The 26,668-nt window shown below is 45.3% G+C and overlaps 1 protein-coding gene across 10 annotated transcripts in view; it reads left to right on the forward strand.

The window, feature by feature from the left end:
* The window catches only part of auts2a (activator of transcription and developmental regulator AUTS2 a), a 372,946-nt gene that overhangs the window by 224,137 nt on the left and 122,141 nt on the right, over positions 1 to 26,668 (forward strand). For all 10 annotated transcript variants that reach the window (XM_085419859.1, XM_085419862.1, XM_085419861.1 and 7 more), the window contains exon 5: positions 23,066 to 23,095. In XM_085419859.1, coding sequence (XP_085275985.1) covers positions 23,066 to 23,095 — 30 coding nt within the window. The remainder of the gene's footprint in view (positions 1 to 23,065; positions 23,096 to 26,668) is intronic.

The following is a 26,668-nucleotide window of genomic DNA, read 5'->3' on the forward strand; positions in this document are numbered from 1 at the left end:
TGACATTTTCTCCCATTTTGTAAATTAATGCAATTGATCTGTCTAACAAGAACAAAGTTAGGTTTCCAAATACTGGATGATAAAGAGATTAAGCCTTTAAATGTCTTTCCAAAGGCAATCTTTATTGCAAGCTCTAACGTAAGGCCATTGAACTTTCAATTAGAATTTCTAATAGGCTATTGACTGGAATGTATTAAATGTTGCTGCACAGCTATATAGATCCAGCGAGGGGATTTTTCCTGGATCCACAGTGCACGACCCCAAAATCCCTCAGCGTGAGATGCACAAACACCTCAGCGCCGTCACCTGAAGGTTTGTTTTTGAAATCATCTGTAACTTTTTGTCTTTTTTGCATTATAACTGCATTATACTGGCCTACCTTTTAATCTATGGTAATTCCATTAAAGCCTTTTGATCCTTGTATCCGTTTACTTGTGGTCTGGATTTTTTCCTCCCCATCAGCTTAGTTGATTCTCCTCTTTTGCACTAAGCTTTCATGTTGCTCCAAGATCCTCTGTTAGCCTTAATTTCCAGGGTCCTCCGTATCCAAGCGTGTGAGCTGTTTCTAATTTTCTGTGATTGATCTCCGGGTCTAAATCTTGTCTAATTGCCTCTAATTCCGTATTAACTCTTGTCAAAATATTTTTAAATGTCACCCTGATTCAGCTCGCTGCGACGCACGGTCAAGGAATGTTCCATCTGTTGTTCATCGTCCTCCTCTGTGCCGCTCACTTTTTCCATCTCTCGGCCGTGATTTTCTCTCTTTGTTTTCGCCAGCCTCTTTTTCTGCTACGCACACATTGTAGCTGCAGGTGATTATAAGCTTTGAAAAAGCTGCATCAGGATACAATTTGTCAGGGCCTAACAGCCCATTCTGTTCTGAGGGGTTAACATTCTGTTTGTGTTACAGTGCATTCAAACTCTAATTAAAACAACATTACATTCCCCATCTGCCAATCTCCCATAATCTTCTTTAATTGCTGTAATTAAAGTATATTTACATGTGCAAAATACTTGTAATTTAGCAAATTGCACTCTACACTCTGCAGATTTAATCAGTGGCGCTGCAGTGGAATGGAGTGATTTCAGTGTTGTGATTTCAGCGGTGGGCTGGTTCTGACAGGGTAAGTGGACCTCTGCCTGAGGTCTTGCGGAGGTTAGGAAAACAAGCCATTGCACAAGTATTGTCATTGGACTCTGATTGCAGCTCGTGTGGCTAATTACAAGCCTGAGCTCCCCGGTGAAGCCAGGCAGAGCTTAGGTATGCGCCTGTTTGTGTGAGTTTCCGTGCACATTGTGTGTATTCAAACAAGCCACTGTGGCCTACTTCATTTGTGGCTCCGTGTGATTGACATCACTTATCCCCTTTCATCTATTAAAAATGCAAAGTGAATTTGCAGAGTTGTGTTTGGTATCCCGACGAAGAGAACCGAGATGAGGAGGTAAATACCTGGGAATTAAACCTGCAGCTGGCTAAGCAACTGCTCCTGTAATGAAAGCGTTAAGGACCGGCTCTGGCTGAAGGGGAACGGCATGCTTACTTTCAGATTAATGGCATTAGATGGGGATTAATCTAGAAGAGGGAATTTGTCGAGCTGTAGTTGCATATTAGCATCGCTAATAAGCTAGCTTTAATGTGCCACATGATGACACCGTGTTTCAAAGGCTTCCCCTGCACCAAGTTCACCAGCTGCCTCTAGGACGAGCCGGTGTTTGTCCTCGCCGTAGCCGCTGTTACGTCTCGGTTAATGTTCTGGTCTCGTCAGTGAGGTCAGCGGGACGGTCGTTTCCGGAAAGGGTCCCTGGCTTTCCCTGACTGTTGCTCAGCAACCAGCATTACCCATGTCCTCCTGCCCTAATTGCATTTCTGTGTGCTCGGGTGAGAAAAGCCCCAATCAGGCCAGATGGAACCAGATGTAACAGCTCAGCAGTTTAGAGTCGGGGGGTCCTGCCCCGGATGACCTCCCCTCCAACCTGCAGGTACTGTCAGGTGGAGGCAGGTGGCAGCGGATCTGGTGGGAACTGCCACCATCACCACCAACTAAGTAATTGCTGTTTCCCCGAGAGTTTTTCTGTCCAGCCAGAGCTGCTTATTAGCGTCACGCCAGCAGTATGCACATCATTAGGATCTGCCACAGAGGAAAGTGGGAGAACTGAAGGGAGATTTTGCAGAACAGGCTGCCTGGAATCGATGCTCTCCTAGTTTTAATGAAAACTTTTCTCTAGATATTCATTGTAACAGACACATGCGTTGTTCCTCTGACTGAGGTGTTAATCGCTTGTCCTATTAGTGCTGCAACTGACGTTCAAATTACAGTTTATCTGATTGGTATGGATATAAAAAGGGCCAATTTGGAGAAGATATTTTCAAGAAGACTGGAAATAGCTGGTGGGCAGTGGAGTGGAAATTGTGCTATAAGATGGACACAGCCCCAAATCCTCATTAGCTGACATGTAGTTCCTCTTAATTAGTTTCCATTCACTGTAATTAGCATGGATGAAGCTAATCATCTGATGTGAAAGCAATCTAACGCTTGGGATACGACGTCCTTGGCCTCACTTTCATGTCAGGGATGCAAACATTCTTCATTCAGGTGCTTTTCCTGCAGTTTTTCAAAATAAGACACATTACTGTTTTTATTTCGCTTCTTCTTTTAACCCTCTCAGGCTCAAATTATGTTTTTGTTGCTAATGCACAAAAGAATACCTGCAGTGGTACTTCTGAGTAAAAAAAACTCATAAGATATGTATGTGGGGTAATCAGGTTGTTAGCTTGTTGCAAATCTGCAACGCCTGCCTTGAGAGGGTTAAATATGACAGTAGCATATGAAAACAAGAGCCAGGTGAAAACGCACAGGAATGACAGTTTCCTGTTTTCTGTTAGACAAGCAATCATTGGGTTTTAGTCTATGTTTATTAAAACAACGTCATCTATTATGGCAGTGACATTTTCGAGACCTTACAAAAAGGCTATATTGTGTCGACGGCGCTGTGATGTTTGAGGCTGGTGTCCCAGATCAAAACAAATGCACGTCGTGTAACACGGTGGAGCAGGACCACTCGCAGGATAAAAGTGATGGAGGTTTGTATTGTTGGAAGTGGCTTCTGTAGATGATTGATACTCTCTCTCCTCCTGTCAGACCCTTGAGAGAGATTTCCTCCCACTGATGTTGCATCTGCTGCCACTCACCCTTTGTCTTTCAGTGGTTACAGAGCTCCAACTATTTTTTTCCTTCGCTGTCATGTCTGTGTTTTAAAAATACATGCGGCTTATCCAGAGTCTTGAATGTATGATTCAGTTGTCTAAGCGTGATATTGGGCGGGGTTTATCAGCTTTGTATTTGATTTTCTCTTTTGTGGTGTTTTTGTATTTTCGCTTCTGTGTCTTTATTAGCACCAAATTGATACCAAGCGATCTTAAATGTGCATGCACTGCAAAATGTCATCAAAGCCTAATCCTTTGGTCTCAGACTGAAGGATCCGAGCTGTGGCCCAGCCCTCATTCAGACTGTGCAGCTATGCCTGTTTATCTCCTCCCCTTAATGCTGTCATGACACTGATTATTAAAGTCTGAGGAGAGCTGGAGGGGCCGGTGATGCCTATGCAGCAAACTGTGTCATATTTCTAATACTTTTGACTTTGTTCTGTCATTCGCTCATCTCTCTCGCTCTTATTCTTTCCTAATATGCTTTTTCTTTCCCACAGGCTGTATCTTTTAGTGTGTGTGTGTGAAATAGAGTATTTGGCATGAACTTTTGCCATATGCCTGTAGATTTGCCAAAAAATATTCAGAGCAGCTCTTTTCTCGCGCCAAGCATTTGGCCATCTGCTTAAGTCCTTAACCAGCAGCATCCAGGGACTTCATCAAGCTTGAACTGTGAAGTCAAATGGTTTTCTTCAGCTCCCAAATCAAGCTAGGCACTGCTGTGCAGATTTACTGCTTTGGCAATTCCAGGCAATCAAACATAAATTTTATTATTCAGTACATAGCCACATTTATGGGTTCTGCACTTAATGACAGCAAAGGTTTTCCCAGAGCTGTTTCATGCCATTAAAATTAAAATATAGTTAAATCGGACGAAGTAGTCACTCTCGAATCCTGTTAAATCACTTAACTTTTAGCAGTCAAGACATCTATTTGTGTTAGTTTTGGTGGTAAGTGTTAAGTATCTGCAAATAAGGGTACAGACAAATGGCTGAAGCAGCTGCAGCAGTCATTTCCCAGAGATGTCTTTGCTAGCCGTGGCTCGTGTGTCTTGGCTTCTGTGGGCCACACTGCCACTTGCAGACGGAGGCGTTTAAAGCAGGAGACTGCTGAAGAATGCAGTGCTCGTCAAACGGCGAGAGCGGGGGAGATAGCTCTTCTGTGAGGGTGGGGTTCATTATGCGGCGCACCGGACACCATTATTAGCCCCATTACACACACTGACAGCCGCACATTCATTCTCCTATACCTGCTTTTTAAAACCTCCCATAAATAATGAGGGCTGCGGCTCGGCTCGTGGTGGAGGAAGGAAAAAAGGTCATTATGAAGCGAGCCTCCATTTGTCAAAATTATTTCATAATCTCGTGTCTGGAGGAGGGTTTTTGCTTTAGTTAATTGTAGATTGGAGCAGCGAGCATAAATTTCCATTAGCGATCGATTTGTTACTACGCAGATTGTGACCCTGTCTGCTCTTTATTGTGACTGTCAGTGACAGCAGGGCCAGCAAAGATACATAGAATTAGTCACGTTTAAGCAGCCGGCGTGTGCGTTAGTTGATAAACAGCCATTTAAAAAGGTGACAACGCTCATTACCCACAGAAATCCCCTTTACAATTAAAAATTCCGCACGCTTCGATAATCCTATAAATTGCTCCCTATTGATTTTTTTCCATTGATGAGCTTCAGTCGGTGTGGATTTACTGCCGATCTAGAGGTCACAGTGCTGTCCTGGTTAAATGTGCTCTGACTGGTAAACGGGGATGCTGTGCAGTATAATTACCCCAGCTTTTATCAGAGTGACCTCTCTGACAAACTTCCCTAGTGGAAGGAGACACCTGAGAGCTTCCACACTTCCTATCTGCCCTTGTTTTATCGAAAAGGCCCCGCCTGAATGGATAATAGAGCCCCTGTTCTCCCAACAGACGGATAATGGAGGGTGGAGTGGTCCTCTTTGGCAGACTGCTGCCTCTTCCCTGCACTAGAGAAACCAATACCAGGCCTATCGGCTGATATATGACACTAATACACAGGCTGACTGCGGCCCTAAACAGAAAAGAGGGATTGTTCCGACTTTCGACTGGCTGTAGGATCCATGACTCACAGGTACCACACTGTCTGGCCCCTGAGACCGCTCTAATTGCTTTACATCTGTACAAAGGTTTCTTGTAATCGGGCCTTCTGCCTCCATTTGTCTTCCTTTCAGTCTCCTAGTGAAGGCCTTAATTGGTCTTAGTGGGGCTTTTCTTTCAGTTAGCTCCTGGGCCTGAGCTAGTAGAAGATGTTACCTCGGGGGGCAGTGGGTTTTGCTGGCTGCTAGTGGTTGAGGAGGTTACAGGAGAGAGGAAGTCGATACTTCTTTTACCTTTAACACTTTAATTAATGTTCTCCTGACAAGCACTTTGTCCCATAGCTTCACATGGGTGGGGGGGTGGGTGCATGTGTGTGTGCGCAGGTGGAGAGGGAGGGAGGGGCACTCCACACGAGAATCGAGACGTGTACAGCTTAGTGAGAAAACCTCCCATGTAGTCTCTGGTGGCCAATCGACATTTGCAGAGAATCCAGTTCTTCTTTTGCTGATTGTTGTGCACATTTCTCTGCCTGTCTGTGTGACGCTCGTTCACTTTGGCTCTGGTTGTTTTTTAGTATTTGCAGACTCTCGCCACCAGTTATGAAATGTTTCATTTTCTTTTGAGCTTTGCACTGCCTCTTATGAGCACTGCCTTCTGTCCAGATGCAGGTTATGTCGTAGCCTTGCAGTTTGCGTTTCTCACGAAAACGTAACGAGTGTCGATCCTGAGGTCAGGACCGTGATAGGATATGGTTGGATTCCTCATCATTGAAAATATGGTAGCTCTTCTGAAAAGGCATTGCTGATGCTCCGAAATGTTTCAACTTGTAAAATAAATACGGATACATGGAAAAAATGATACAGTTACAAATATGAGTGCATGGCGACAGATGCGTCATTTGGAGGAAATAGTCGTCAAACTTCTCTCTGTTTGTTCTTCTCAAACTACTGGAAATGTTTACTCAGAGTTAACTTTGCATGCACTGCTGCTCATGTGAACTTGAGAGTGTGACATTACACCCTGTTCACACAGACAGTCTTTATTTCTTGGCTTTGTGAATTTCTCTTCACACAGGCTAATGCACAGCAGCCTACATCTTTCTGATGTGTAACACATTCAGAACTACGAGTGTCTTTATTAGAAATCAAGTTTTAAACGTTGATTACTTTTCCACCATGGCTGGAGGACATGTCCATGTTTTTTCTATTTCACTAAATTTGAGAAAAGTTTATCAAGTGAAGGAATTTACTTAATAATGAACTTCTTAGCATCTGTTTGTCAAAATACACAAAAACGAATGCACTGACTCTGACACGATTTCACCTGAATATCTATCATATTAAAAATAACATTACAAAGTCACAACGCTTTAACTTTATACAAACAAAACTTCAAAGGTAAATTTTGCTCACATTGTAATGTTATGCAAAAACACTTCTGACCATTAGTTGAAGTACTGCTGCTTCACCTCTCATAACAGTTAACATTTCTGAACATAAATGCATCCCATAACAAAGTCACAGAGTTAGAAGTTGTGACTGTTTCACATTTTGTCAGAAGACATTGTGACATTATTTTCTGGCCCCCAGTTTGAAACTGGTGACTGCATACATCATATAGATTATCTATCTATGTATGTGCATATATATATATATATATGTATATATATATATATATATATATATATATATTAGGGGTGCAACGATACACAAAATTCACGGTTCGGTTCGGTTCGATACTTTGGTGTCACGGTTCGATATTTTTTCGATACAAAAAAAAATGTTCATGCCTTTTTAATTTGTCATTTATTAAAATTATAAATATATATTTTAACACAAAAGTACAGTTTTTAAATTTAACCCTAACCCTTGTGCGTGTTGTTTTTTAGCTCGTCATATTGCAGCCACAGAAATTCTTTTGTCCATGAAACCATAAAGCTGCACTTTCTTTTTGCCTTATAGTCTCATTTGTCATAACTTCTCCGTTTTGTGGTAAGCTTTTCTTTGGCTGTCACTTCTTCACCCTGACCTGTCTTATTTGGCTCAGCAGAACTAAAATATATATCTGTCTGTGAAGGTTCTCAGTCATCCAGGTCATCGTAGTGAAATATATATCCTGCCGCACTCACATAAGCTCAGCGATTCTCTGCGCGATCAACCTCTCACATGTTTAAGCTGCGGGAGATTTCACTTGTCATGTTTGCATAGTAAGCTAACGATTAATAAGACGATGTCAGAGGAATTGGTGCGCAAATTATCATCACTCACAGATCAGTGCTGTCGCTCTCTATACACAGTTCGCGCGATTGCAAAGTGAAAGCAAAAAAACAAGCGCAAATTCAAACACGATTTCAATATGTCACATATTGACAGTGGCTCACCCAATGACATAATTACCCAGCTACATTTCTGAAAGAATGCAAAAGCATTGACATATATTTTTCCTTCCTACAATAGCCCGACAGGCAGGGCAGAGATAGCCCCGGGACGTCGGGCTAGCGATATTGCGAGCCCTGTATCTGATTGAGGAATCACTCATCTTTGGAAAAGAGAGTTTATTACAGAGAAATGTCTCTTTCCAAAATAAAAGCTATACTATCCGCTTCTTCTGGGCTATATTCTCAGCAGCATATTAAACATATCAGGTCTCCATAAGGAGAATCCTGTGCTAACAGCTGTCTAAATGACTCGGCTAAAGTTTGTAGCATGCTTGCTTGTTGTTTTTGTCTTTGCACTAGGATGATGTCGGTGTAAATGTGCAGTCATATTCGTTGTGTTCCCACTAGTGCTTTCAGGTTAATCTCGTTGAAATAACCTTAACGCCACAACACGGCAAATCTCCGTTAACGAGCTACCCTATACAGAGGGGCTAGACGGCCAACACGTTAACGAGCTAACTGCGCTAACACACTAGCTCCCACCCATGTAATTGAGCATTGCATGGCACATCCAACATACTGTTTTACTTTAGTCCATGACTCGCTTACCTTCAGGGTCATACGTCACATGAAAACCAAAATAGTTCCAAACGCCAGATCTGAATGAGGGTGGGGAGGTCCACTTCTGTCTCGCTAGCTTGCCCTGCGCTCTTCCTTCTGACCATGCTGTCTGTGTTGAGTGCTCAGTGAATCTGCGTTCGACTACTCCGCCTAGGCTGCACTCTCGAGCCTAGGCGGAGTAGTCAAATGCAGATTCACTGAGCGCTCAACACAGACAGCATCGTCAGAAGGAAAGTTGATAAAATAAATTACAAATTTTGTATTGTTCTTTTTTTTTTCTCCCCTTTGGTTTTCTTTCTTTCTCTCCCCCTCTTTCTTTCATTCTTTCCCCCTGTCCTATCCCACAGTCATGTCTGTCCCGTTTGCAACTGAAAATAAAATAAATTCATAATTATAATAAAGGTCAATCAAATGGACCAATATGATGATCCACTTAAAATAAATCCTCTTGGCATCTTTCTTGGCCTCAAGACAACAATTCTGATGGCTATAGATCCAAACGGGACACAAAAAAAAAAAAAAAAAAAAAAAAAATTGAAAAAAATTGTATTGTTCGATACATATGCGTACCGAACCGAAAGCACTGTATCGAACGGTTCAATATCGATACGAATATCGTTGCACCCCTAATATATATATATGGCCAAGCTTGAAACCTGTATCCCCCGTAGCCGGTTACCAAGATTACGTGAAGTACCCTCAGAAGGTCTGCTAGATGATGTTAATGCAGCACTACGGACAATACCTACAACCACGATTACTGACACTAACAAGCTGATCTACAATACGGCAGCAGTGATCAGTGAGATGCTTGGCTACAAGTTGAACAGCCACAAGGGGCAGTACCCTCCATGGAGAAGGAGGCTAGAGGGCAAGATCAAAGTAGCACGGAGGGAGGTTAGCCAACTAACGGAGTTGCAGAAAGGTGCGACAAAGAAGGTGCCTAAGAAATACAGCAAGCTGTCCATACCTGAGGCCTTGGAAACTGCCAAGCAAAGACTCACAGCCTTGGCCAGCCGCTTGAGGAGGTACACCAGAGAGATAGAAGGCAGGAGAATAAACCAGCTGTTCTCCACAGAACCAGCAAAGGTGTACTCTCAGTGGCAAGGGAACAATAATAATAAGAGAACAGCACCACCAAGGCTGGAGACGGAGCAATATTGGAAGAGCATATGGGAGAAGGACGCAACCCATAACGGCAATGCTCAGTGGCTAGTGGATCTGAGGGCAGACCACAGCGACCTCCCTGAACAGGGTCCAGTAACCATCACAGTGGCAGATATCCAAGAAAGGGTCTCCAGTATGAAGAGTTGGACAGCACCAGGGCCCGACATGGTTCACGCCTACTGGCTAAAGAAGCTGACTGCACTCCACGAGCGTCTGGCAGCACAAATGAACCAGCTGCTAGTTAACGAGACACCCGGAATGGCTAACCGAAGGTCGGACGGTCCTGATCCCCAAGGACCCCAAGAAGGGACCGGTCCCCTCCAACTACCGACCAATAACCTGCCTCAGTACTACATGGAAGCTCCTGTCAGGCATCATATCGGCTAAGATGAACAGGCACATGGGTCAATACATGAGCGGGACACAGAAAGGAATTGGCAAGAATACCAGAGGCGCAAAACACCAGCAACTGGTAGACAGAACAATCAGCCGAGACTGCAAGACCAGACTGACCAACCTGTGCACTGCCTGGATTGATTACAAGAAGGCCTATGACTCAATGCCCCACAGCTGGATACTGGAATGCCTAGAATTGTACAAGATCAATGGGACCCTAAGAGCCTTCATCAGGAACTCAATGGGGATGTGGCGTACAACACTAGAGGCCAACTCCAAGCCCATAGCACAAGTCACCATCAAGTGCGGGATCTACCAAGGAGATGCTCTGTCCCCACTGCTGTTCTGCATAGGCCTGAACCCCCTCAGTGAGATCATTAACAAGACTGGCTACGGATACCGACTACGGAACGGAGCAGTTGTCAGCCACCTCCTGTACATGGACGACATCAAGCTGTATGCCAAGAGTGAACGAGACATCGATTCACTGATCCACACTACCAGGCTATACAGCAATGACATCGGAATGTCGTTCGGACTGGAGAAGTGTAGTCGGATGGTAACAAAGAGAGCAGGGTGCAAGATGCTAGCAGGCAAGGCATACATGGAACGCCATAACCAAGTCGCCGGCATAGTGTACAGGAACATCTGTGCCGAGTATAACCTGGAAGTCCCGAGGTCAAAATGGGAGATGCCCCCAAGGGTGGTGGAGAATGACCGAGCTAAGATCCTGTGGGACTTCCAGATACAGACGGACAAAATGGTGGTGGCTAACCAACCGGACATAGTGGTGGTAGACAAACAGAAGAAGACGGCCGTAGTGATCGATGTAGCGGTTCCGAATGACAGCAATATCAGGAAGAAGGAACACGAGAAGCTGGAGAAATACCAAGGGCTCAGAGAAGAGCTCGAGAGGATGTGGAGGGTGAAGGTAACGGTGGTCCCCGTGGTAATCGGAGCACTAGGTGCGGTGACTCCCAAGCTAGGCGAGTGGCTCCAGCAGATCCCGGGAATAACATCGGAGATCTCTGTCCAGAAGAGCGCAGTCCTGGGAACAGCTAAGATACTGCGCAGGACCCTCAAGCTCCCAGGCCTCTGGTAGAGGACCCGAGCTTGAAGGATAAACCGCCCGCAGGGGCGAGCTGGGTGTTTTGTTTTTTTTTGTTTGTTTTTTATATATGGATTATTTATAGCTCCTAGTCATGATTAAAATGGTAACAACTGTAACATTTAACAAGTAGTCTGTACTCCAGGCTAGTTCATCTATTTTGTTTGTTTTTCTGCATCCACAGGATCGGAAATGCAGTGTTGAGAACAAGTATTTGCCCCCTTTCCCAAACCAAGTAGAAACAATTTTAAATGTTGATTTGTTTCATTAAAGGAAAAAAGGTGTCCTCACCTACCTGGCCCTATATAAAAATGTAACTGCCCCTAAACCTGATAAGTAGTTGTGCCACACTTGACAGCAGAAACTGCAATCAGGTGTTTGTGATAACAGGCAGTGAGACTTTCATGTTACTATGTTATGCTTTGCAAAACTTTTAATTCGTCTATGCTGTCGAGATGAACAGCCTGTTTAAGGTCACGCCAAAACATCTCGATGCAATTCAAGTCCAGCTGCTGGTGTGTTTTAGAGTGGTCCTGAAACAGGTCCTGAAGCAGCAGATCAGCCCCGGACCATCACACTACCACCTCCACGTTGGTGTGATGTTCTTTTTTATGAAATGCTGTTAGTTTTACACCACATGTAATGAGACGCAACAATTTTGGTCAGCAGTGGTTTTCCCCTTGGAACTCTGCCATGATGCCAGTCTCTTTCGTGTTGTTCTTGAATCATGAACTCTGACCTTAACTGAGACAAGTAAGTTCTGCAGTTCTTTAGTGACCTTCTGGATGACTCGTTGATGTGCTCTTGGAGTAACTTTGGTTGGCCGGCAATTTCCGGGAGGGTTCATCACTATTCTGTTTCCTCCATCGTGGATAATGGCTCTCACTGTGGTTCGCTGGAGTCCGAAAGCTTTAGAAATGACCGTGTAACCAGACTGATGGATGTTGATGCTGCTTCACTTTGTCAGACAGATTCTATTAAAGTGAACAATCAAGGGTGTGGCCAGTGAAATTACATCTTTATACATAATACATCTTTCCCACATAGTTTCGGAAAAGTTGGTCATATTTTCCCGTCATAGCTTTGTCTAATATTAAAGTTAGTTTGATCTGAAACCGGTCGCAGCAGATGGCCCCGCCCCTCCCTGAGCCTGGTTCTGCTGGAGGTTTCTTCCTGTTAAAAGAGAGTTTTTCCTTCCCACTGTCGCCAAAGTGCTTGCTCATAGGGGGTCATATGATTGTTGGATTTTTCTCTGTATGTATCATTGTAGGATCTACCCTACAGTATAAAGCACCTTGAGGTGACTGTTGTTGTGATTTGGTGCTGTATAAATAAAATTGAAACATGCAAAAAAGGATTGCATATGATGCAAATGATTACAGTGCATATGCATGCATTGCACTGTAATTTTTTCTGTTGCTGTTTCTTACGCTGACTTTTCAGTCTTCTGCAGTTTTCGATGTCATTTTTGTGTCTTTTTCCTACTTTTTAAAACTCTGTAGGGTTTAGTGAATGAAAGACGGAGCAGCTTTATGCCAGGAGTGTCGAGCAGGAGCTCTGTGTAGCGAGCTCTCATCTGCTAGGTTCTGCTCTGCTGTGCTCCCTGCATTTCCTGCTGACTGACTGATATGAAGCTCAGTTGCCAGGGCTTAAATAGCAGCTGTACGCGTCCAGCTGCTCCCTGCCACGCTCCACTTCTCCCCAGATGGCTCCAAGACATTCCAGCAGCCCTCCGGAGGAGCGCTCATGAGGAAAGTGTTATGGAGTGGCTCTCTGAAACACCAGGGAGCTTCCCTCACTGCACCCCAGCCACCCTCCTCCTCCTTCAACCCCTGGGCCAAACGCCCAAATCAGGGGAGGGCTGCAGCCTCGTTTGCCAATTTACCAACAGGAGGCAGCACAGATGGTGGTGTCTGCAGCGTAGGCCAGTGTGCAGCAGGGCCTAGGGTGGGATGGGGAGCTCTTGGAAGGAGCACAAACCATACATGGCCTGGGATGCTACTGATATCCCCCAGGAAGAGCTCACACTGGCTCTCAGCAGATGACCAGCAGAAGCCCAGCAGCTCTGCTCGGCTCTGAGCGGTTCCAGTGGAAAGTTTTTCTTTATTGACTCGTTCATCTTCGATAAGCCAGTGCTGCTAATTCCACAGGGAGTGTAGTCATTGTATGTGGTAATTTTCCTTGAACGTTCACTCTTAATATATGATGCTGAGTGCAGAGCTGCGGGGCAACAGTCTCTGACCTTGGCTTTGTGTGTAAGTGATGAATGGTCCATCAGCTTCACACCGCTGAAACAAACCTCAGGGGTCACTTCAACCGTGGCATTTGTTTAAAGGCACCCGGAGGGAATTTGACCAATAATGGTGCTGGGATGTGTTGAAAGGCAAAGGAAAAAAGTCTTTAATAGAGATAATAGAGATAGCTTGTCTAAATATTTTATGTCCTTATTCTGGTGGGAAGCATTGAAGTTTTACTGTCACGGTTTCGTGTTACACAACAGGTGGATTATATTTTACACTAGTTATAGGATGAAGATCCATTTTTAAACTCCTTGATTTTCCTCTCTGTTACTGACTTGTTTCTATTCCTCGTTACTTTCTTACTCCCCGTGGCCAGAACAAAGGGGAGGGGGTATACTTCAGGGATGGATGGCGTTGCTGACCTCACTGTTATCCTTGTTGTGACAGGAAACATACATCACAGTAGGGCCACTAATGTGAAACACATTGTGCCACAACTTGATCAAAGCCAGACATCCTGGACAACAAAGTGCCCTGTAATGACATATTTTGACCATATAATTGGAGAGTAATTACAGCTGACAAAATACTCAGTTTTTTTGTTTTTCTCCCCTCTGCAGTGTCTGTGGATTGTAAGAAAGCCCCACTGAGGCCTGTCATAAACTATATGTTGGATATTGTGCTGAGCAAGCTTGAAGCTTGGGGAGTGTGGGTGAGGGTAGGTCAGTTTGTATTGGAACCTGGTTGCTTATTCAGAGACGCTAATTACAGAGCTCAAACCGGTGGCCTAGAAAAACACCGGTGGTCCTCGTGACAGCTGACCCTTACTCACTGACACGACACCAGGTACCCAAAAAGCTCTGCGCTCCACTCTTTTGACTCGAGATGGATGGAGTCTATTTCGCTCTGACGCAGTCGCGTTGTGATGATTAGCCTCATAAGTTCTCATTATTTCCCCCAGATGGATGGTTGGGGGCTGACCCTGAAAGAAATCTGCAGACCAAGAATACTGTGTTGGAAAAAAAAGATTAAAATTGTCGTGGTGGTTCCAGATTGCTGAGCAAACCTGGGCCGTCTTTCATTAAGTTCTTCTGTAAGTGTGACGCACAATCCCAGCTGTCATGTTGTAATAATGTTGTGTAATCCAGCCTGGTGACAGAAACTGGGATTATTTTTAAAAGGTAGAATTACAGCCTGGGAAACATCAGCTAATTTGAAATTTTAGTTGTAATTATGTCAACGAGATGCTGTGGCGGGTGCTGTTGTTTTAGTCTGAACCTGCATTTGTCAGGAAATGAAATGAGGCCGTGACCGGCTCGAACCGCAGCCATAATGATGTTGTACCGGTGCTGTGGGAGCTGCTGGATGTCAGGTGGCTGTCCTTAGGCTTTGGGGCTGCTATCGTGCTCTACCATTTAGCATGCTAATTAATCCCAACCAAAGGACCATGTCAGTCACCCCGCACCCCGCCAGGGATGCTCCCACTGGGCTCATCCTGCTTTAATTGAGCACGTTTTTCAGGAGCCCGCTGTCTGTGGGATTACATTAGATCCCTCTAATTCACCCAGCCTGCCACCAGCATGGGCGACGTGAGCGAGAGAGAGGGAGGGAGCGAGACGCGGGGCTGGGAAATGTATAAATAAAGCACACAAACAAACAAACACAAAAACAGACAGAGTGTTTATTAACACCCCTGGGATGAAAAAGGAGGTGAGTGCAGGAAATCATTAGCGCAGGAGAGTCAAACTAGGCTCGTTTGATCTCGCTGATGGAGGAGCAAATGTAATTTAGCGTGCTGCGAGTAATTTGTTTTAGCAGTTAGCATGGGTTCCTTTTAATTTCATTTTGCCTTGCATCAGTCTTTCAAATGAAATATTTTTATTTTGTACAAAGCGCATCTTTGTGAGCCTCGCGGCTCAAAGACCAGCCCTCAACAACAACTAATGTTTATTCATCTTTGCTTGTTTGCATGTGTGGTAGACAGATTCCTGACAGGAGCGTGCAGTGTCTGCTTTTATTTGAGTACTTTCTGTATAATGAGGTGACTCAGATGTACACTGTGACAGCTAGCAAATCATAGTAGAGGAAAAACAAAGTGTTTTTGTCACTGCGGCTCTAATTATTTGGAAGACGGTGCTGAAGCAGCTGCATCTGTTAGAACGTCTCACCTTCTGTCCTTGTTTTACTGAATATTGTCAACTGTGCAGTCTGTTTGTCATAGTAAGACAACCAGTTTCATACTCGAGTAACTAGATTTCACCCAAAGAATTACTTCCAAAATTCACAAAATTATCACAGTTGAGCTAAATAACCTTTAGTAGGTGTTGTGTCTCATTACGTCACGCGAGTTCGTGGATTTATTTTTCCCTGTTTTATGTAGGGTGGCACAGTGGAGCAGTGGTTAGCACTGTTGCCTCGCGCAAAGGAGGTCCTGTGTTTGAATCCACCATCTGGGCCTTCCTGTGTGGAGTTTGGGCTGTGGGAGGAGCCACGCAGACACAAAGGGGTGGAGTCAGAGGGGTTCGGTTAACTGGAGATTTTAAATTAGTCGTCCAGTCATTCCAGGGCGTACCCTGACTTGGAAAAATGGAAGAAGATGGATGGATGTTTTATTCACTGATGGAGGAGAACCTGCTGGTGCAAATAGCAAATATGTAAATATCAGGCATGGATGCTGCTGCCATTCGTGACAGGGCCAGCTACTCTTAGCTGAGGTGTATGGAGAAGAGGGCGGAGTCTTATCAGCGGGAGACGCAACTTATCTGTTCACGCTGCGTGTAGCCTGAGCACCAGCAGCTGTAATGTGAGATGCTCCTCCTTTGCTAACAGGAGGAGGAACAACCAGTTTGTGAGTGCATGCTAAACAAGTCTAATGTTTAAGAAAGTCCTGCTTGTAAACCTGTAATAATAACCAATAACAATGCTGCGTTCTTGTTCTATATTACTGGGAAGCAGAAAAGGATCGTTGTCTAAATAAAAACCCTCCGTGATCCTCAGACATGTCAGCATCTTGTACACGATTTCAGTCCATTCCAAAGCGCTGCTTTCCTGGCTGCCATTACACACTGATAAACAATGTGTGCTCTAATGTGAGAGCACAGGGAAGTCGGCGTATCTCAGCTGTGTACCTGGCAGAGCCTGCAGGGGTTGTTAGCACTGACAGCGCCGGTATATGAATGAGACTTCCAGGCAGATTGTTGGCAGAGTTAGCCAGTTTTTCTCAGACGGGTGTCAGCTGGCTGCAGCTCTCACAGCCTTCTCTTCCTCCACCTCCTCTTCCGCCACCACCTTGCTCTCCTTCCCATCATGGCAGAAGCAGAAAAAGAGCTTTATGAAGCCCTATAATGATACGTGGCAAATGTGCAGCACTGGGGTGATTGTTAACAGCGGCAGCTGCACAGACAGCCTGGATGATGGAAAATCAGTGGGACCTCATTTTGGTTTGCCAGTATGAATATTAATGGCTCGTTTCCAGGCCATGGCTAATGATGAGGAAAATTCCCTAATAAAAACTTGATGTGATGGGCAACGACCCACGGGGTCACTGGAGACAGTCAAAGTTAATAGTGTGCCATCAGGTGTGAGGAGTTAAGTGATTAGAGGCACAGAACCTAATCCTGATGTTTTTCTCCCCCCTTAGCGATGAGTCAGTGTGAGAGGAGGGAGGGGAGGGGCTGAAAGTGGGAGGTTAGGGGAGCAGATGAGGTTTATATCTCTCGCCTGCAGAAGGTTGCAGCTCGTACACAGCGCGCTTGTGAGTGCGTGTAAACTGCAAATGTTGCAGGTAATTCTGTATTATGGCTCCATTTTGCACGATTAATATTAGCAGTTGTGTTATTTCATAAGGGATCGTGTGAAAATTAGTGATGCCGGCAGCATGAGATGTGCTCATTGCAGTGCAGTTCTTTCTAAAAGCTGGTCATAGAATCTGTGCCATTCTTTACGGCGTAGCCTTCTTCAGTGCAGTCACTACATGTGCTCTGACACCAGGGTGGTTCGGTGATGCTCAGGGCTTCACTGATTCTAAGAACATCTGCCTGCTCAGCCTCATGTGCTCAGCTGCGGGTCCACTTCTTCATCTGGGAAATTCTTCTTCTTGTGTGCGTGACCAGATTGCTGTAACGAGGATGCCAAATCATATCACTATTAATGTCGAGCATGAGGGGGGTAATTAAAATGCACACCGAGCGGACTCATCTCGTGGGAGTCGCCATAACCACGCAAACAATGCAATTTGATGTATGTAATTATCTCAGAACCCTTCTATTAATCTTTGATTAATTCAGCATCTGCTTTGAGCGTCGGGCCTCTGTTGGCTTATATAAACAGAGCCGGGCTGAACGAAGGTCCGTGTAGGGCTGCGTTTTAGGCTTTTATCACATAACCCCAAATGCTGTGCAGAGCCTGGAGAAACGCGCTGATATGACTTAAAAAACGTTGAGACGCTGAGAACGTGGCACCTCTGTTCCTTCTTCCTACCCCGGTCCTTTTGTCAGGTGGTGTTGTGAGCGTGTTTGGTGGGTGGATGGGACTGATCAACAGAGAGCTTCACCCTGCTAAGCATCACTTCAGCCCCGCGGTGCCTCCTCTCCAGTAGAGTTAAATGTCCTACCTTCGTCCACACTAAAAAGGGAAGTAATATACACATGTAGAGCTTGTACGCCTTCAGAGGAAATCTTATCATCCAGGCAGCCGTCTCAGTCCGATTTGACATTATTGGTGATCAGGATGTAAAGGAAAAGAGATCTAACGACGAGGAAATGATAAGAATTTGATATTTTAAAACGAGAGAGAGTCGTCAGATGTTGAAAATTCTCTCAGATATTCTTTCCATACATTTGGGAACGGCCCAGATAAATAAAAAATAAAAAGACTGTGGTGCTGAATATTGAAAGCAAAGATCAGAGGCTGTAATGTTGTTGTTACTTTGTGGAAAGCTTCATTTTTCTGGCCTCCCTCCTTCCTTTATCTCGTCTGTCCTCCTGACTAGAAACTGGAGTTTGCGGTCGCACTGAATATCTTCTGGATGAAGTTTTACATTTGAAGGGAAATTGCGTTCAGATGTTGGCCTGCTGCATTTGGCCAGCGTTGCACATGTGGATCAGACCTGCTTATATTAGTCCAGACAGAAATCTGGTCCTCCCTGACGAAGTATTCTTGGCTCCTAGAAGAAGAACTTTCCTTATGTGACTGTATAGACAGTCTGAAACACTCAGGCTGTGCCTGTGATTTCTTTTGGGACTTTCCTTTCCCGTCGTACGTTCATGTTGCAGTTCGGCATCAAGCAGATGCTGCAGAAACAATTTCGTCGCCACAGAACGCGGCTTCTTTAAATGAGCCGTCCCAGCGAGGCGAGTTTTGTTAATCTTTCTTCCACTCCCTGAACTTATAGGTGTCCTTTATAGGCAACCTGTAATAACTAATGTGTGTCGGGCGGCTAAAGTAAAGTAATCCCAGAGTTTATCTGAGGTTCACGTGGGTGTGAAGTCCCTTGAGCACGATGCGGGTCCGGATGCGTATATGTTGCGTCCTTTCGGGGCTCATTACTGTGAGTCAGTCTGTTGTGTAACATTGGATATCACGGAGGAAACGTGGCTTTTCACAGATGTTTATCAAAACTGAATCAGCTTTCTGTGAGCAAAGTGTTCTTGTCAACCTTGATCATTTTGTGTTTATTTAAAAGCTGAAAATGTAACTACGTCAGTTTGTTTTTTGCCTTTTTTTTAAGTCTCATTTTCTAGTTTTGTTTGCCAAAGTAGCTGCTGTGTAGCAAAACCTGAGCTCATCAGTCGCCTCTAGCTCATCTCTGTTTGTTGTTCCTCAATTCACAGCGGCGGGACTGGCAGACTTAGTAATGTGTGGGTGCAAAAGCGAAAGGGAGTAAGAGAAAGAGAGATAAATATGGGAGGTGTGAGTGGGGGATTGGAGAATATGCATGGCACAGATCCGCATTTTACCATCCCGGTCTTTCTCTATTCCCAGTGAATAATGTGGCACAGCCCCTACCCAGCAGTAGGCCAGGCACGCCGCCATATCAAGCTGCGGTGGAGGATGAGGTGTCCAGCTTGCCGAGTCTGGGCTCAGACGCATTCTAGCCCCAGAAGTCATCCCACCCCCATCCCCGACCTGCAGAGAAGAGCACTGGGCTCCAAGATGGCAATCAAGGCTTGATTTGCCAACACATTTCCAATGATTAAAATGTAATTAGCACAAGCGAGCACCTCCTCCCCAGCTAATTTCCACGCACGCTGTGACAGGCAGGCGGTCTGAGGCATCCAGGCCCCAGCAGCAGATGGAGGAGGATGCACCGGGAAGGGAGAAAACCATTTTGCCATGTGACTGTTTGCATCACAAAACCATCAGGACATGCAGCTATATCAGGAAGGAGCCGCTAGGAGGAGGGATTGAGGAGCCCTCGACGACAGCACATCACATTGGCAGTGTCAGAGCTGACCCTGGCAATGGCTGCCATCCTTCACGCTGTCTTTCCAGCTCCCAGGCTTGCAGGCAGGTTGGCGTCCTCCCTGGGCTTTAACCCCTTCAGCGCTGCTGCAGGACATCCAGTGTCGGTTTGATAAACAGGCACCTTCCTCTGTGCACTAGTGTGCTTTAATGAAGACCATATCAATGATAATTAATTCCAAGGGCACGGGCAGAGGTTAATACTGATGGCAGTTTTTCAAGCATAACCCGAGGCTAACTTCACGCAGAGAGCGCTGTTCAACTTGCAGCAACATAGACAGCCAATCAGGAATTACAAGAACATGCTAAACACACTCTGCTGGACCTTTATTGTTGTCATGTTATTTTTTTCTTGATTGCTCCAACATCTGTTAGTATTTGTGGACCAGTGGATATCCAGAAGGTTATGCTGGAAAAGAGATCATGGCATACTTGCTTTGCACGCAAACATGTGTGATGTGGTTACCTCTTCAGTGCAGACTTTTTCGCTGTGGGTAGCTCTGGCAGGAGACGTTGCCGTGCCCTGCTGTTACAGACGATAGCACGGCTGCGTCGTTTAGCATTCGGCCCGTGGCTCCTTCTGTTCCCCTTCTACTGGGCCAGTATTGCTCTCAGCTGGAGAGGATTTAGGACAAGAATAATTTACTTCTACTTTCAGACCAATATAAACAAAAGGCTCAATGCTTGGACAGAGTGTAGGGAAATTTGTAAGAGCACTCAGCCAAGAGAGAGGCCCGGGTGAGAGCAGAGCGGCAATCAGAAGTGGTCCGGATACAGGCCAACATCAACAGCTCTTAGAGCTGAAGCTAATGTTTGACATTCCTGTGTTACTTAAACTAAACACTGGGGTCTAGCTGTACAGTATAATGCAGGTCCTGTGTAAATGGCACCGGGCCTGGTAGACTATCACTTTCCTTTGCCAGCCCTCTCCCAGGACTAATGGTTTCCTTACTGTACATTACTGTTGCTTTAAATAAGACTTTCTACCTCGGCCTGTCAGTGATCTCAGTGGCACCACTTTTGTTGTTTTTTCTCTGTTCGGTACAATAGATTCGTTTTAAACGCCTGACACATGTCTTTTCAGTCGCCGCGGCGTCCCAGGATTGCTCTAAAGTGTTTTTGACGTGGTTAATCATAGCTGCGGGTTTTTGTTTTTTTCATGCTCGCATGTCAGCAGCTGTTGTATCACACAGAGCTGTAGCTCGTGCTGACCTGTAAAAACAATGCTCAGTCTTAATGATGAGGTGTACCGATGTTTCCTGACACTTCCAGCTGTGAAGTGCAGACCTCGGCTCCTGATCAGGTACTCAGACTTTTCCCCACCTCGGGTTGTGCATGAAGCGAAACATTCGTTCACTATGATCACTTCTCAGTGAGTGACAGCTCTGCCTCAAACCTGTTTTTTATCCTTCTCGAGATATTATTATTTACTACTTCCTGCCCGAGCTCGAACACAGAGTTCACGGGAGCTTTGGCGTCATGGACGTTCAGATCGCCTGCTCTCGGCTGTCAGGCCTGATCTTAGGCTTTTTTACTTTTCTCATTATAAAGGCATTTCCATTTTATTAAGTTTTCCACCTTTTCCACCCCCCACCCTTTGTCGCTTTGGGAAATTTGCATACCTCTATTCCTAGGGGGGGAAAGTAATGACAGCAATTTCTTTTCTTTTCTCTCCCCCACTAGCCGTGTGAGTGCTTCGTTTAGCGGCACCTGCGAAAGCGACAGGCTCGGGGATGAGAAGTGAAAGAGAGCAGTTGATTAAATCATCATCAAGTCGCAGCACAGAAAGTCAATTCTGCTTGCCGTCTACAATGATATCCCTTTATCTTAAAGTAATGAGCTATGGCACTTTTGCATCGGGCAATACGATGAGTTCCATTAGCATGTTCCATTTGCTTCACAAGCAAGGGCAAGTCATTCCAGCCGGCTTCTATCTTGGCAATCAAAGCAATTGGCTGCACAGCCGAGGAGCGGGGGAAGCAGGGAGAGCAAAATAAGAACAAAAAGGGAACACGGGGAAGAAAGGCTAGACTCCTTTTTTTCGTGGATCACAACACAATGCAGAAAACTGAAATTATGTCAATTATTTGAACCCCTCGCTTGCTTGCGTCGTGCACAGAGAAGCGGCTAATGAGTGCTCGGTCGCGTCGCTGTTGCTACATTCTCAAAAGCCTGAACGCCGTTGATCTCGTCTGCGGCGTTAGTCTGTGTGGGAGGCCACGAGAGAGCGATGCAGGCAGACACGCCTATTTACTCAGGAGCTGGAAGAGATGCATAAATGCACGCAGTTTGGAGCTTTTAATATTACACAGACACCCGCGCGTGATCGTGATCTACCGTCGTCTGTCGTTATCTTTATTTGTTATCAGGGCTCCTGCGCGCTGTCTTAAAACGGGGTTGGAATGTATGGCGGAGAAGGAGTGAGAGCGAAATGGAGCAGAGAACGTCTGAGGAGTGTTTGCCCAGTGCGTTTATTGCCTCTGCATAATTTATGAGCTGCTGGAGCTGACCATCATGGCAGTGTGCCGCAGGCAGCCCCTTGGGCTGTGCGGGACAGGCCTGTAAATTGGATGCTATGCTCCTGCTGAGCTCGCAAGCCCCCTTTTTACCATCCAGCCCGAGAAGCAGATCAGCCACAAACCCAGCCAGCTACCTTTGAGCTCTGCAGGGCCCAGATCAGCAAAAAAAAAAATAAGAGCACGAGATGGAAGGAAGAAATGACACGGCCTTCTGTCGCTCACTCCGTGGGCCGTCAATCATCCCCCCCCTTCACTCCTGCCATACTTTAATCGTCACCCACCAACCCCTCCTCGCGCTCCTGCCCACACGCTGTACCAGCCCCAGCCCGTATTCCCCCCCAGTGCCTTTTTCATTACTGACTCCAGTGCTTCCCTGCACCTCAGCCATATGCACAACTACGAGGGCCGCCATTCACCCAGCATCACGCTAATTAGTTGATAAAGAATTAAGTGGACCTTGAAATTGAAATTGGAACAAAAAATTGAAATCTAGCCCCCTTTTTCCTCCCACCATTACCAAGTTCCCTTCCTCCTCGTGTCAATCTGCCATCCCCAGCCTGAAGCAGCAACAACATCATGCTATTAGAATTCCAGTGGCGATTAGAGTTCGGAGATTCCAGCTCTGTCTGAATTTTACATGGTGCCCAGTGTTAACAAGGGCACAGGCGCTCATGAGAAATTCACTTTATTTCACATTCTGCTGCTTGGATCAGCTAATGAACTGATCTGATGATATCCAGGTCCAGAATACAAGTTATGTGATAAATTTGTCATTAAAAAGTTGATAAGATGAATGAGATTATGGTGACCACACGCACTGGGATTGAATGCAAACTGTTTAAAACCCCACAAACTGGACATCTTATTCCTAATTTGAGCTTTCTCTTTCCTTCTCTCGCAGTGCGACACTGAGAGTGACCAGGACGACAAGGTAAGACTTTCACATTGGGCTGAATGTGCTTGAATCCCTTCGAGCGTCTTTTATCAGTGTTTTAAAAAGATCCAAATGTTACTTTAAGACTGAGAATTGAATGTAATTAGAATTAAACATCCTGTTAATAAGTATGACAAAACCTTAATTAGTTGCGCATTAATTATGAATGACTTAATGATGTGCAAAATCTAAATTGAACTGTTCTGGCTTTTTAGGATTTCAATGACATTTAAATGAGACTGCTCCGGCAGCCAGGCTTTCTGTTACTTAAAGCACAGACGAGCGTGTCTGCAGCACGGCGTCTATTTCTGTATCTATCCATCCACCTATATGCTGGTGTCTGCCCGTCTGTTTCTGTGACGCGCTCTTTTTGCTCCTGCATTTGTCTTCACTGTAGTTCTGTTTCTGTAATCCCAGCAAAACCACCTCCTGCCAGGATCTATAGCGTCTTCCTGTGTTGGAGCTTCATTGCGTCAGTTTTGGCACTTTTGTTGCAGTTACATTGTTACAGCAGCAACGAAACACACAGCAGTGATTAGCAGCAAACAGGCTCTACAGATTTAACAAAGTCCGGAAGTGTTTCAGGGAAAAAGCCAAAATAATGTGAGTTATGTGAATATCATGGACTTCAACAGGTTATAGAACATAAGTCATGGGCCATGGTGGAAAAGCTGATGATGCTGAGTTGTGTACAACCTCAGTTTTTCTTAAATGTATTCATTTGCTTTAATTATTTTTTACTTTAGTGGTTTTTGGGTTAAATTAAACTGACTGTACTGGGAAAATACACAATTACAAGGTTGCAAAAACTATAAACTGTAGTGCTAAATGACTCCAGATGCAGGAATAGCAACTTTTCATATACATTTTTTCTCCTGGGAGAAAAAGTGATTAAGCTTTGGTGTTCTCGTGTCCTAGAGCAAGTACTGGGCATCCTGTAATTTCAGAGAAGAAAAGAAATCATAACAGATGTTGGCAAACGTTTAAAGGTTACACAAGTAAAGAAGCTAATGTGCCCATTTATGGCTGTAAGTAAGAATATAGTGGCGTTGTTTTGAGGTCAATGATGTCCATCGGATCAGTTACACGTGGAGTTCTTGGCCCCGTTCAAAGAGGTGCTGCGAGCTTCTTAACCTATTTTGCAAACAAACGCTGAAAAGCAGCTTTTCAACATCCAGAGAGAAGAAGAAGCCTAAAAGGAGTCATCATCAGTGTCAGAACCTGAGGAATCAAATGAACGGCATCCAGAGGTTTGTATGCTTGAAGTGACTTTGTACCCAGACACCATAGACATGATATGAGTTTATGAGTATGTGGTTGGAAAGAGATTCAGATCTGATTCAGTGGTAGAGCTTCTGCTCTCTGTGTGAGGTCCGAAAGCTAAAGGTGACTGAGCGGGAGGACATTTTTGTTGGTTAGAAGGTAAAGGACCTCCGAGGAAATGCATCATCCTCTCAGCTGTGTAAGGGGCGGGTACGAGAGGCTCGCGCTCTGTCTTTAAAATGTCCCCGAGGTGAGCTCGAGTCACGGCGATTACTTTTGGAGCGCTCTGAGGAGCCACGATCGAATCCTCAAACGAGACGCTGGACATCGTTGCGTAAACGTGCATCGCCCGTGCAGCGTTTCGTCTTCTGGGTTCTTGTTTTTCTTTCATGTGGTGATGCAATGATGAGGATGGTCACGGTTGGGTAAAATAAAAGCACCTGTAAGCGTTTAAACGTTTGTTGCTATTCTGGTTGTAAAGCACTTTAAAATCCAGGTCTCAGTTTGAGCGTACTTTAGATTGTAAAAGCAGCCATATTAGCCACTGAATTCTAACCAGAGAGCTAGATGTGCTCTAATGATTTAGTAATGCCATTTGCTTGTAGTGTTTAGACTCTGCAGCAAATTGAGTCATTACTCAGTGTTGTCGATTTAAATTGCTCTTGTCTCGGTGGCAATTCCTTCTTGTTTCAGGAAGAGAGCGAGAGCATGGTAATCCCCCCAGTGACTGTATTAATTCACCCTGGCTCACGTTACGCTCCTGATGAACAGCACCGACTACACCTTCCTGTCATTGATTAATTGTGTGTTAAAGTAACAGAGGAGTGAATTAGTAAACGGGGACCCCTATGACAGGGCTGACTCACGCGTTCTTCTTCAACGTAAGGAGTAATTGGAGCTCCCACTCAACGGCCCTCCTTAGTCCACGTCACCTGCCACTATCTGCTCCTGCCAGGAGCCTCGCACGCTACGCCCAGTGCCGCTGCTGTCATTTGCATTCTGTGAGCGTGGCGGTCTCCTTTGCAACGCCGCGGCAGAGCAGAGTCATTTTAATGGGTCAAATGTATTCAGATGAGGACAAACGTGGCTTATTTCGTTTCCCTTCAAAAGCAGGAAATGGAAAAAGTGTTCCCAGGAGAAATCATGTTCTGCCTGGCGTAGAAGGCCTCTGCCGTGGAGCTGCCGGGCTCTGATAAGAGACAGCTCTCCGTGTGCACGCGATCCCGTGTCGCTGTGCGAGTGTGTTTCTGCGTGTGCTGGAAACTGTCAGAGCATTTGCTCATTACAAAGTGACCCGTAGGACGGGGCCTTCTGCAGCGTGACATGTTAATGGCATGCTGGGAGACAGGTAGGAGGACGCCTATCAGCAGTCACTCGCCGCACAACACTGGTATTATTAGCCCTGTATTCGTACTGTTAGCATCTCTTTCCCAGCAGCCAGTGTGCATGAAACTGTCCCTTCATGGGGGACAGTTTTTGGGGGGCTGAAACTATGCGTGGGGGGAAGTGAGCCGTTCTTCCTGAATAATGATCTTGTTTACTGTCTGTCATGGCTCGGCTCCTCCTTTGCTCCAAGGTGCAGAATCGAGGTGTCCAAACAGGATCAGGCGGTCACACGGGCCTGGACTCGTGCAGAACAGCTCATTTCCACTTCGCTGAGCTCTGTAGCATCAGGTATCGCTCATCCTCCAAAGGTCCATAAGCAGTGAAGTCTTTTAGGAGCCTCTGACAGGTCCACACACTTTAAATATATTAATAATAATGTGGATTTTTTATCAGTGTAAGTGCAGCCTGCCTCATTTATTTTCAAACGGAAACATTCCCTCAACGTTTAATCTAGCAGTGGTAGATTTCTCCACCTCGTCTTGGATCTTTGTAATATAGTCGAGAGGCTCCGGCTCTGTCTGGACTCACGAATGCTTAAGTGATTTTTTTCCTTCTTCCTAAGTGGCACCTTGAAACTGCCCGTCAAACATTTTCGCACCGATGTGCGCTAATGCTCAAGTGCTCCTGTTCCCCAATCATGCACTTAGGCCCTCAGCGAAGACAATGAGTCTATACTGTAATCTGCACAACTTTATCACCACGCAGCTTTTATTCCTCTTGCCTCCGGCCTTTTTTATAGACCACACCTTCCTAAGTGTTATTTACTCGCTCTATCAGTAGCCACAAGCTGTAAATGCCATTCTGAAAATGTTCTGCGTCTTATTAACGGCCGCGCAGCAGAGTGCTGTAATTCGCTGTGCTTTGCTCTTATTGGAGGCAAGGGATCCAAGCAGGAACCTGTTTGTCCTTGACATAAAATAA

Source organism: Rhamphochromis longiceps, linkage group LG10 (assembly GCF_057381845.1).
Source record: "Rhamphochromis longiceps isolate RC_006_pf linkage group LG10, R_longiceps_female_GT1.1, whole genome shotgun sequence".
Taxonomy (NCBI): Eukaryota; Metazoa; Chordata; class Actinopteri; order Cichliformes; family Cichlidae; genus Rhamphochromis; species Rhamphochromis longiceps.